Source organism: Symphalangus syndactylus, chromosome 9, assembly GCF_028878055.3.
Source record: "Symphalangus syndactylus isolate Jambi chromosome 9, NHGRI_mSymSyn1-v2.1_pri, whole genome shotgun sequence".
NCBI lineage: Eukaryota > Metazoa > Chordata > Mammalia > Primates > Hylobatidae > Symphalangus > Symphalangus syndactylus.
Genome location: NC_072431.2, coordinates 139,676,197 through 139,689,365, shown reverse-complemented (window position 1 = coordinate 139,689,365; position 13,169 = coordinate 139,676,197). Strand labels below are relative to the sequence as shown.

The following is a 13,169-nucleotide window of genomic DNA, read 5'->3' as shown; positions in this document are numbered from 1 at the left end:
CTGAGCTCAAGTGATCCTCCCAAGTAGCTGGGACTACAGGCCTGTGACATCACACCTAGCCAAAACGCATAACTTTTATATGCAATGGGAAACAAAAAAATCTGTGTGACTCACTCTATTGTGATATTCAGTTTACTGCAGTGGTATGGAACTAAGCCCACAATATCCCTGCGGTATGGCTGTACAGTATAAGAATCACCTGAAGGGCTTATTAAAAACAGCTTGCTCGACCTCCTCCCTTAGAGATTCTGATTCAGTAGATCTGGATTGGTCAAGAATTTGCATTTCTAACAAGCTCCCAGCTGAGGCTGAGGCTGCCATTCAACATACTATTAAGTAGCACTGGCACAGAGATCCCTGGAATAAAATTTACCTACGTGCGTGTGTGTGTGTGTGTGTGTGTGTACAGTCTTGCTCTGTGTGTGTGTGTGTGTGTGTGTGTGTGTACAGTCTTGCTCTATTGGCCGGGCTGGAGCGCAGTGGCGTGATCTCGGCTCACTGCAACCTCCGCCTCCCAGCTTTCAAGCGATTCTCATGCCTTAGCCTCCTGAATAGCTGGGATTATGGGGTGCACCACAACACCTGGTTAGTTTTTGAATTTTCAGTAGAGACTGGATTTCACCATGTTGGCTAGGCTGGTCTTGAACTCCTGGCCTCAAGGGATCCACCTGCCTCGGCCTCCCAAAGTGCTGGGATTACAGGCATGAGCCACCATGCCCAGCCCCTACTTGTATATCACAATAGTGAGATGATTACTTTTCAACTTTCTTCTTTGTATTTTTTAGGTATTTAAATTTTTTTTACAATGAATGTTCTGTCTTTACCCAAACAATAAAATCTTTACTGTAAAGAAAGTTAAAAGAAATATTAACATTTTTTATAACTACAGTTTGTATAAAAGCTTTCTCTGTGATCTTTAGTTTTTCCTTCTTCTTCTGAAAAGCTGAATCGTGTTTAATTAAACTCTCTCAAAAGTATCAAGTTTTCGTCTATAAAATGGCAAAACTGGCTATGATGAAATAAACTGGTATTTGCTATTTCTAATAAAAGCATACAATATATTTTTCTTTCTTACCAGATTCAAATAATATTTAACACCAACATATTAGTCCAAGTCCTATCATCAGTCAGATTTATCAGAAAGGTATGAAAACCTATGCCTACTATAAGGACCAAAATAGCCTAATTCAATACTACTTTGAAAACATGGGGATGATGTTATTATGTAATTGTTTTAAGTACAATAACCATTGATCACATTTGAACCCTCAGGATACTTCAATATTTCTTTTGGACAACTATGACCTGTTTAGTAAATCACCCCCAAATACTTTAATACAGTTTTACAAATCGCCCCAATGCCAGAGACCCAGATTAAAAAAAAAATAATGGTATGGGTCAGATTCACAGAACAAGCACTAACTTTTATGCAAACTGAAAATAAAGATTTTATCTAAAAGTTATTTGGGGAAAATAAGCAGACTTTATCAATAATTAGAGCTTGGTAAGAAGGTAACAGAAACTCATTGTTAGAAACAGGTTGACTCTGTGTAGCTTTCCATAGTGGAGTTTAGAGTTTCTTGCCATGATTCCCTTATCAATGCAGTATAATAACTACTTACACAGCATTTACATTGTATTAGATATTATAAGTAATCTACAGATGATTTAAAGTATATGAGAGGATGTGCATAGGTTATAGGCAAATACTACACCATTTTATGTAAGGGACTTGAACATTCATAGATTTTGGTATCCTCAGAGGTTCTGGAACTAATACCCATGGATGCCAAGGGACGACTGTATTAAGAGGTAGAATGTCTCTGCTTTTCCTACATGTCTTTATTTTTAACAACTTCTGTTCTTACAAATAATCCTAAGTCAATCAATAAAACTTCAAATTCTATTAACAGCTTAAAAGTACCAAGATCATTCATTCAACTGCCAAAGAAAATTACAACCTAGTACTTTTCCTCTTTTAAACCAAAAAAAGTTTTTGGTTTAATACTGACGAAAGCTTTAATACTCATTTTAAATATTCCTCTAATACATCTATTTACAATATATCACAGAATTATATTCTGGTTATTAATAATCTCACTTCTTACCAGGATCTGCTAATCCAGTGGTCTCTAACAGTATGTAATCAAATTTCCCCTTCTTCTGCATCAAATTCTCAATAGCTCTAAGGCCATTGTCCCTGGAGAATACCAAAACATAATTTACAGTTAATTACCTACATATTTTGAAGTGATTATTATAAACACTTTAAAATATATTCAACAACCCGAGACAAAAGTAACCTTAGGAATGTGAAAATTTAACTCACTTCTAACCTTCTAACAAAATGTCCGTCCCATATTTACCAGTGAGAAAACAATAGATGTATATATATAATAGGTAAAAAGAAATCATATACATAATAATACTTTATTAAAATTAAAAGCAGAGGAAACTTTATCCGACCAAGTATCTTTTTATAGCTTCATGAAATTTAAAAACCCACATACAAAATAATGATAAAATTTATTAACTATAGAAGTTTAATATAGTAGCTAAAGGGACACTGATATTAAACACCATTTAATTCTATTTTACATTAGGATGCAAGGTTTTAATTTCTCTTTTTTCTTGTTTTATCAAAATTGAAGGAAAATACTTAATAGATTACATTTTGGTTGTTCAACAAAGTCTGTTATAATTTTATACTTGCCAATACATTTGACACAAAGTCAAACACCTAAGGGAGTAAATTATGCCAAAGAGATTTAATTCACTAGAATACACAAAATTAACACTACAAGCAGTCATTTTTATAATTCATTCAACAAATATTTGAGTGTTACTATCTGTTGGGTAACTCTTCTAGGGTCTATGGTAGACTCGTGAACAGACACTGTCCTTGGAAACTTAACTAGTGGAACATAATGTAAGGTTTTTCTCTTTTTTGATAGTCATTTATTTTTTTTATAAGGTTGAACACTTAGAAATATGACCAATGACATATTAAATTCAGAATAATCATTTTTTACATATGAGATTTTCATGCACTAGAGATTAAATAAGCCCTGACATCAAAAGCAATAAAAACTCAATAAAAGGACCAAAACATTAGAGCAGATAGAAAAGACAGCAAGAAACACTTTAAGAAAATGCTTCCTAATAAGTTTATTTTCTATTTGTTTGAAAATACAATGAAGCAAACTGTGTAAATTCAGTTAAATTACTCAAGAAAATTAAAGCTGGAAATATAATCAATAAACATTTCTAGTAAACCATGTACATAGTAAACACATTCCTCACTTCACAGAACAGCAGAGGCAACCGTTTCTAAGTTCCAGCCACTCTTCATAGAGCTCTCCACCATGGCTAACAGCTAAGGATTTTTCCAGCGCACTTCCTAGAATAATTAACAAACAGCACTCTTTAGCTTATGTCCATTAGCCAACAAAAAACAAAGATGAGGATAACTCAATAATGGAGATCTTAAAGCAGAAACTGCATTTTATAACCTATATTCTTTCATTTTATTCATGCAGCCTCGATATCTAAATTACAGTACACTACATTATTTTAGCTTTTATTTAAGATGACTTACGCCCTGAAAAAGACACATTCTAAAGTGATAAACAAACCTACTTCCTCCTTAGGCCTCTTACTTGGCCACCCCCATTTCTTAATAAAGTAGCTACCTCGAAGGCATTTTTTTCTTGTCCAGGGTAAACTTTCTAAATAGACTAGTATGTTTTATATACTGGATTTTGTATGCCCTTCAACCTCTTAAGAGACTGTCTTATCTATCTTTTTCTTTTCATTCTTCTTCTAAATTGTTTCTGTTAGACAAACTGCTGAATATTCCCAATGAGTAAAAACCCTAGTTCATCTTGAGGAAGATTTTTGGCCAGTGTATCACATGCTCATTTAAAAATTAAACTTATAGGGAGGCCAAGGCGGGCGGATCACGAGGTCAGGAGATCGAGACCATCTTCGCTAACACGATGAAACCTCATCTCTACTAAAATTACAAAAAATTAGCCAGGTGTGGTGGCAGGCGCCTGTAGTCCCAGCTACTTAGGAGGCTGAAGCAGGAGAATGGCGTGAACCCGAGAGGTGGAGGTTGCAGTGAGCCGAGACTGTGCCACTGCACTCCAGCTTGGGCAACACAGCGAGACTCCATCTCAAAAAAAAAAAAAAAAAAAAAAACTAAACTTTCAGTCAAATTCACATATTTTCCTAGCAATACTTACTTAAGAAAGAATAAACTATATTTGAAGTGCTTGTTATAAGAATTATTTTAAATGTTCTACTTTTCCTCTAATAAAGAAATATACCAAATGGTGAAGTTCTAAAAGTCCAGTAAGCAAATGAGCCCCCATAAAATTGAGTAGTTTTACATTTACATATTTTTTATATTTCAGCTACGTATTAATAAAGAGCTTCTAAAGAGGTTGATACAGAATTCAGACAATATACAGAACGTTAATGAAACATGAAGGAAAGTGTTGAGAATGCTGTGAAAAATAAAATTGCAAAAATGATTCAGGAAAAAATAAAGAAAATAGTAAGAATAAATGTAATCAGTGTGCAATAGGTTATTTAATAAGATAATGAAAAAAAGTCTGTTATTAGAAATCTCAGGATTTTTGCCTAAAAAGCACTTTTCTCTTTAGTTTATTAAAACCAGAAATCGAATATAACTGGCTTCCCATCCAATTCATAAAACCTAGCTCTTTTACTCTTTACACTGAAAAAAATAGTACGTTTTAAAAGAAATCGTTTAATAGATATTGTTTTTTGGCTAGACGTGAGATTTGATTACAATTCACACTTATGAAGAAAAACTCCTATGAAGATAACAGAAGTATTGTGTCTAGCGCTTTTTTTTTTTTTACTACAGTTTAATATTTGAGTTGAGAAGTTAAGCATGCTTATTTTCACAGATAATTTAAGATACATGAGGATAAAGACCATATGTTTACCTTATTTTTAAAATATTGAGTTTTAACCACATTACAGATAATAAACATTAAACAAAGTTAACTAATAAGAGAAGCATTTTCAAATATTTTTCATGAGTTGCAATAGAGTCCATACAAAAGTGCCCTTCTAGTTCCTAAAAAAACCATTTTTTGGCCAGGCATGGTGCCTCACACCTGTAATCCCAGCAACTTTGGAAGGCTGAGGTGGGTAGATCACAAGGCCAGGAGCTCAAGACCATCCTGGCCAACATGGTGAAACCCTGTCTCTACTAGAAATACAAAAATTATCTGGGTGTGGTGGCGCACACCTGTAGTCCCAGTTACTCGGGAGGCTGAGGCAGGAGAATCACTTTAACTCAGGAGACAGAGGTGGCAGTGAGCTGAGACTGCACCACTGCACTCCAGCCTGGCGACAGAGAGAGACTCTATTTCAAAAAAAAAATAAAATAAAAAATAAATGTTTTTTCATATGTCTAGATTTTTACTTCTGGAGTCATTTATTTCATGTAAAAACCTAGTTTAATTCTGTTAATAAGAATTCCAAAGTTATACAAAATAAAATTTTATTAAAACTAATTTCAGTATCTCAACCCATATAAATCTTAACAGAAATTAATCTAATTTTTCTAAAGCTATCCACATCAATACCTTGCATTTCCATTTTTAAATATGGAATATCAATTCACCAGAGGAATAAACTGTCACATAAAGTCTTGCAACATGACATTTACTGAACTTTACTTACCTTCCCCAAATTCATTTAAAATGACCGCTACTCTTTTACTATGTTGCTCTGTCAAAATATAGTTCAGAAGTGTTGTCTTCCCGGCACCTATAAAACGCATTTTTTGTATATTAAAATTTCAAAATAATTTTAAAGATACAAAAAACATATAAAGAATCCTAATGTTTTTGAGAATTTGCATGCTATTTTTCATATATTATTTTAGTATAGAACATCCTAGAGGATAAGATTAAAGCATCCTTTGAAACCTGTTGCAAAATACTTTATGTAGACATAAAATTTTATAAATATTTACAAATACTCCTACAAGTTGAAACAGTTTCTTCAACCTAGCCTAACCTTCCCTAAAATTTACACACAATCTTTTATTTATAATGACCTTTTATTTCAACATTAACCAGATGCAATTCAGGCTGACTATACGGCTACTTATAGTATGCTTTAAACAATCTATAAAAGTTTTTATGAAATGGGGAATAGAGCCAGGTAGTGTCAACAATGGACAGAATGTTCAGTAAGATAAATTCATAAAGCTATACCAACTTTATCCAGCAGGTGGCATATGAAACCCAATATGTCAATCTCCAGTAGAAAAAAAATAGTCTTGTGAACCGTACAGGCTAAAGTTCATAGAGGAAAAAAAGAAAATCCTAACTGCATAGTATTGTAGTTCAATTGTATGACTATATCATTTCTTTATCTTTTTTTTTTGGACATTTGGTTTCCAGTGTTTTACTATTACAGTGCTGCTAAAAACTTTTACATGTAGGCTATACATGTCTTCTGAAATACATTAAGTTTTCTAGTATATAACTAGATCTTCCTATAACTAGGAAGATTTTACGGACTATTAGGGTATTAATATCTTTTAGGTCATATTCCTTTCAAAGCTTTTTAAGAGATGAAGGCTGATATTTAGAGTACTTTAGGAAGCACAACATCACAAAAACATGAAGTAGAGAATGGAAGAGAGAGACAGGGCAATGAGGAAAATCTTAAAACCAGTCCAAGCCTGAGACAGAGACCCTGAACATGAGTGTTTCACAGGGCAGTGATGTGAAAACTGAAAGGAAAGGGTGAATGTAAGAAATCTTCTATGAGAAGATTTACCAGGGCTTTTTAACCATATTATGAAAAAAAACACTTTAAGACATAGTTCATTCATTCGAAGGCTTCTAATACGTTACAGATTTATGCTGGGCCTTGGTGAAAAAGTGAACAAGACAGTCTCTGCCTTCATAGAGCTTAGAAATATTAAGGGAAGCGGGGAATGGAGGGGAATTCAGCGAATAAGGAGGCAATTATGTCACAGGGTGACATATTCAATAGGAGATGTACAAAATGCTATGGAGAACCTAAGAGGGACATCTAGCCAGAGGAGTCACAGTAAAAAATACCTATTCCAAGGGGCTAAAATACTTGGCACCTTTGAAGTAACATTAGTTCATTGTGCGGGGCCAATTTGGCAGGCTGGAAAGGTTGGCAAGATCCAGATCCTATAGGTCCTTGTAATTCATGTTAAGGAATTTGAATTTTAACCCATAGGGACGCTACAGAAAGGTGTGACGCAATCGGATGGACATTTATAAAGATCATTAAGGCTAACATACAACGAATAAATTAAAGGGCAGCAAGACTCCAGATTAGTCGGGAGGCTTTTAGAGTATTCCAAATGGTTGGGATCAAAGGTGCAGGATTTGGGGGGATGGTAACGGATGAAGTTTCAGACATGTTAAGTTTTAAGTTGTAGGACATCAAAATAGAAATTACACAGGTGTGCAGCTAAAGATGGACAAAGGGGGAAGGAGGAGGGAGCCTTAAAAAAGAAGCCAGAGAAGCAGGTGGAAAAATCAGAAGAAAAATGTAATAGAAGCCAAAGGAACAGTGTTTCAAAAAGGGAAAATGGTCAGGGACAGGAGTGAAACTATTCCTAGATTCAGCAACAAGGTTGCTGGTATTAGTCCTCACTCCTGAGCTTCAGATCATTTTCTCCAATGATCTACTGACCTACCAGTGAGCAACATGGGAAAGGCCCGAGGGACACGTTTGAAATACATTGTTTTGGACAAGAAATTTGTTCATCTTCTCAGTAGAGCAGCCTCTGAATAACTGTGGGGAAATGCCAAAACTCAATTCCTTTATAAAATTACTTTCAAGCAAAAAAACGAGAATAAACTTACAGTCTACATAGCTTAAAAAAAAAACAAAAACAGTTATTTCTTATTTTTATATAAAAGGTCATGAGGTGGCCCAAGTCTGTGCCTGTCTCTAGCAACACCTAGGAATATTATTTCCCGGAAACAGTGTCATTTTATTTACATTTCTTAACTTTTTCCAAATTTCTAATAGAGTCATATATTTGTTCTAGCCCTTCTATTTAACTGTAAGGTTTAAAAATATATTTCTCAAACTTTTCCAGTAAGAAACTTCTAGTGTAAGTGCATAAACCGCCCTTCACGAAACTGCCAAGCTCACAAACCTGTGGTTTCGAGTATCCCTGTACACTCCTAAACGTTCTTAGTTTGAGAAAGTCCTGGAGGACAGAGATTTTATTCTTACTTCCTACGCAGTGGTTTACAAACAGACCTCAAAAAAAAAAGTGTTTGAGATAGGAGCACTCCCCGCCAACTGGCTGGAGGACTTTGGCTCGTGGGGAAGGGGAATCTCCTGAGGAAAGCCCCACGTGTCGGGCATTTTACAGAGGGGACATCCTTTAACGGCAATAGGTAGGTGGCGCCGGCCCAATGTCACAGGTGACAGGTATGTTTCCATTTTCAGGTGAGGTAGATGGGCGTCAGGAAGGTAAGGTAACTTGGTAAGAGGTCACAGAGATAATTGGGGGGCGTGTCTGGGCTTCAAAGCCTTGCTTCAAAGGCTAACTTTCCATCTCACTTGAGAAATGGGAATCTAACGCTGAGGGGACCGGGCATCATGAAACTCCCAAGATGAGAGGTAACCCATGCGAGGAGCAAGTGACCCAGCCTCTACCTCAAAGACATTTGCTCTTGATCCTGAGGCCCCAATGCCTCAGGAGAAGAGGCACCGGCAGCCCCCAAAATTCCAGGACACCAGAGTTCACGGCATTTTTGTGACCGGGATGGTTAGTTACCTAAATACCCGGTGATAATTGTGACTGGGATCTTGGCGCCGAGGCCAGACTTTTCCTCCTCCTCGCTTTGCTTCGCCTCAATGGGAACCAATTCAGGACATTCCTCCTCCGCAGAATCCTCTTCCTCATCCACAGATCCAACAGCGGGTAACATTCCGGCCTACAGCACGTCCCTACCTCAGCCGAACCGTTGGTACCAACAAGCCGTACCGCAGCCGCGCACGCCCCGCACGCACTCCAGGCCTGGACGGGGCGTGACGTCATCACATCGCGACGCTAGCTGATCCCGGCCGGATTACCTGGGCTCCGGAAGAAAACTGCCTCGTCCCTTAGCCACACCCCCCGGGGAGGTGGGCTCTCCCCGACGAAAGCTGGACTCGCCCCTGGGCGTGTTCTGTGAACCTGAGCGACGCTGCGGAGTCCTGAGGGCGCACTGACCACCCGTCTGAAGGTGTCACTGGCGCCTAGAGCCTTAATAAGCTACTGGCTGTAGGTAGGGCTGAGGCCAGCCTGCTGGAAATCTGGAGTGAGTAGCCTGACCTAACCAGTTCCCACAGGGCGTAGACTTTATCAGCTTGATTTTTTAGTCTCGTTAAAAAAAAAAAAGTTTTAATTCATAAGGGAAAGAATGGAAGGTTATAACATGACAATTTTAATTGTAATTTTTATACCTGAAGGATAACCAGTGACACTTTTTTCTTTTTTTATTATTTCATGTTATATATGTAATTCCAAATTTTTAGTATTCATGCATCACTTTTATTTACTTTTTTCTCATTATTTATTTGGACCTCAGGTAACCTAAGTTCATTAATCATATTTGCTGGTGCATGACACTCATCACTAATCCATAGATAGCCCTCCTTTCTAATATAAATTTGTAGTGAACTCCTTTGACCTCATTCCTAACCTAAGAGCATTACCAGTAAGTTACACGTACCTATGGGCACCGCCCCCATTTCCAATCCACAGCCTGCCCCATAAGATAGTAACAACAGTCATGAATTGGTTCTGGATTGCTGATCATTCCCTGTTTTCTTTTTAGTTTTATCACATATACCACGTATGTACTTAGATAATATGTTATTTAATTTTGGGTGTTTTTGAACTTCATAAAATTATCCCTATAATATATAAACTCCTGAGGCTTGCTACATTTTTCAGCATCACTGCTGTCTTGTATTCTGTCGTGTGGCTATACGGCAATTTATTCATTTCCTCTCAATTGTTCCACGTTTTGCTCTTATGAACAGGGCTGCTAAGAACATTTTTCCTGATGTATGTGTGTGCAACTTCCTCTTGGGTGTCTGTGTAAGAGTTGAATTGCTGGGTCCTAGATTATTCAAGTGTTATACTTTACAAGAAAATGCACCATTATTTTTCAAAATGTTTGTGCAAATTGATACATTTTCCCAGCAAATTATAAGAGATCTCATTGGTCTGTATGTCAATATTATCAGGCATGCATTTTTCACCAATCAGTTGAGTACAAAAGAAGACTTCATTGTGATCTTCATTTGCATTTCCTTGATTACTAACAAAGTTGAGAATCTTTTCTTGTGTTTTGGCAATATTTAATTCTTAGAATGACCCTGTGAAGTGTTATCCCTCTTTCAAACATGAGGCACCAAGAGTTAAGTTACTTGTCCAGGTTAGGTCATAAAAATCCATCTGATGCACAGGGAGAATGTTTTACTACTATCCTGATGCCAAATAAAAGGTTGACTTTTCCTTCCTTCTCTGAAATTCCCCATAAAATATACTGTATGTATTCCATTAGTTCTACCGATAAGGATATATAACTTGAAAGTATTTATCACACCTTTTGCAGAAAACAGTTAAGACGGAGGGTTTATATTTGTGCAAATGAGTATAATATTATATTCACACATACACTCAGTCTGAGAAATCAGGTCTTGAGTGCTTTGCCAGCCTTCACAATGTAACCATGAACCAGCTGAGGAAGAAATGAGGCAAATATCTTAGGCCTGGTGATTCAGTTCACTTTATTCTGCCAAAGGAGGGAAGCTGTGATGGGCAGCCCAAAATACATAGCTTACGCCCTAAACACAATGGTTCATGAGCTTTTTCGTTTCAGGAATGCTATGAAGTATTGATTTTTTTGGTAACCTAAGGGAAGGAGTAACATTGCACCCACAGGCATCACACTATTTTCTTGATGTCCCTTCAGCACTGCATTACTGCCTGAATAGCAGCTATTACAGCCCTCACCACCTTCTTTTACATATTTTTTAAAGTACATTCTTGTGGGTTCCCAATATGGCACTGGCTGAATGTTATACTAAAATCCCTCTTTCTGTTTTTTGAGACAGCGTCTCACTCTGTCACCCAGCATGGATTGCATTGCCACGATCACAGCTCACTGCAGTCCTAAACTCCTGGGCTCAAGTGATCCTCCCACCTCAGCCTCCCAAGTAGCTAGGACTCTAGTCATATGCCATTACATCTGGCTAATTTTTCTTTTTCTTTTTGTTAGAGACAGGATCTCACTATGTTGTCCAGTCTGGTCTAAAGTCTCATCTCTAACAATGAGCAACCTGTAACCTATGAGGCCAGCTCAGTCAAGTTGACCAAATAGCATTATTGTAACAGTGTGTAGCCTCAGTGAGAGCAAAATAAGTTTTACACATTGGCCAAAAATTAAATGCACCACAAATATCTATCAACTGATAGACAACCAAAATGTGACAAATGGATAAACAAAATATGATCTATCCATACAATGGAAAATTATTTGGCAATAAACAGGAAAAAGGACTGATATCTGCTACAAAATGAATCAATCTTGACAACATTATGGTAAGTGAAAAAAGCTATTCTCAAAAGACCACATGTTGCATGATTCCATTTATATAAAATATCCAAAATAGGCAAATCTATAGAGACGGAAAGTACATTAATGGTTCCCAGGAGTGGAGGGCTGGAGAGAGACTGCAGTGTTTTTTGGGCGGTGATTAAAATGTTCTAAAATTGATTATGGTGATGGTAGTACAACTCTGATTATACTGAAAACCATTGAATTGTACACTTTAAATTGGTGAATTGTATCATATGTGAAATTTATCTCAATAAAGCTGCTATTCTTAAAATAAATAAACACCTATCTGTGCATCAAAATGGGATGCCTGTGTGCATTTGTAGAGAAACACTGTCTTCAGCAGTTTCAAGTTCTGGCCTTAGGTACAAGTAAAAAGATTACAGCTTGATAAAATTTTTCCTTTAGTCTGTGATAAAATTTTTCCTTTAGTCTGTTCCATATTCCTCTTCAGTTAAATTTTTATCCATGGATTCTGTGGAGTCCTGTCATTTTATTTTCTTAGATAGATTTGTAATTTCAGTTCTCCCAAAATAGCTGGGCATGACTTTTTATTTTTATTTCTTTTTTCTTTTTGAGATGGAGTCTTTCTCTGTTGCCCAGGCTGGAGTGCAGTGGCATGATCTTGGCTCACTGAAACCTCTGCCTCCCAGGTTCAAGTGATTCTCCTGCCTCAGCCTCCTGAGTAGCTGGGATTACAGGTATGCACCACCACGCCCAGCTAATTTTTGTATTTTTAGTAGAGACGAGGTTTCGCCATGTTAGCCAGGCTGGTCTTGAACTCTTGACCTCCTGATCCATCCACCTCAGCGTCCTAAAGAGCTGGGATTACAGACGTGAGCCACTGCGCCGGGATTTTTTTTTTTTTTAAACTTATAAGAGGGTTATCTATTCTGAGTGAGACTCTCTCATCGTTGTTAAATTGAAAATGCCTTTTTAAATAAGTACAAAATTTCTTTTTTTATTTTTTTATTTTTATTTTTATTATTGTACTTTAGGTTTTAGGGTACATGTGCACAATGTGTATGTTTGTTACATATGTATCCATGTGCCATGTTGATTTCCTGCACCCATTAACTCGTCATTTAGCATTAGGTATATCTCCTAATGCTGTCCCTCCCCCTCACCCCTCCCCCAACCCCACAACAGTCCCTGGAGTGTGATGTTCCCCTTCCTGTGTCCATGAGTTCTCATTGTTCAATTCCCACCTATGAGTGAGAACATGCAGTGTTTGGTTTTTTGTCCTTGCGATAGTTTACTGAGAATGATGTTTTCCAGTTTCATTCATGTCCCTACAAAGGACATAAACTCATCATTTTTTATGGCTGCATAGTATTCCATGGTGTATATGTGCCACATTTTCTTAATCCAGTCTATCGTTGTTGGACATTTGGGTTGGTTCCAACTCTTTGCTATTGTGAATAGTGCCGCAATAAACATACGTGTGCATGTGTCTTTATAGCAGCATGATTTATAGTCCTTTGGGTATATACCCAGTAA

General features: G+C 37.0%; 1 protein-coding gene across 21 annotated transcripts in view; it reads right to left on the bottom strand.

The window, feature by feature from the left end:
• The window catches only part of LOC129490459 (zinc-regulated GTPase metalloprotein activator 1C), a 48,248-nt gene extending 39,084 nt beyond the window's left edge, over positions 1–9,164 (bottom strand). For 9 of the 21 annotated variants that reach the window (XM_055294385.2, XM_063609932.1, XM_063609926.1 and 6 more), the window contains exons 1-4: positions 8,834–9,116; positions 5,725–5,811; positions 3,304–3,400; positions 2,109–2,200 (exon numbers count right to left, since the gene is read on the bottom strand). In XM_055294385.2, coding sequence (XP_055150360.1) covers positions 2,109–2,200; positions 3,304–3,400; positions 5,725–5,811; positions 8,834–8,987 — 430 coding nt within the window. In that variant the 5' untranslated portion in view covers positions 8,988–9,116. Of the gene's footprint in view, positions 1–2,108; positions 2,201–3,303; positions 3,401–5,724; positions 5,812–7,735; positions 7,835–8,833 lie in introns of those variants that run through there. The other 12 variants (XM_055294389.2, XM_055294393.2, XM_055294392.2 and 9 more) reach the window with 6 other exon arrangements.
• Between the last annotated feature and the right edge of the window lie 4,005 nt (positions 9,165–13,169).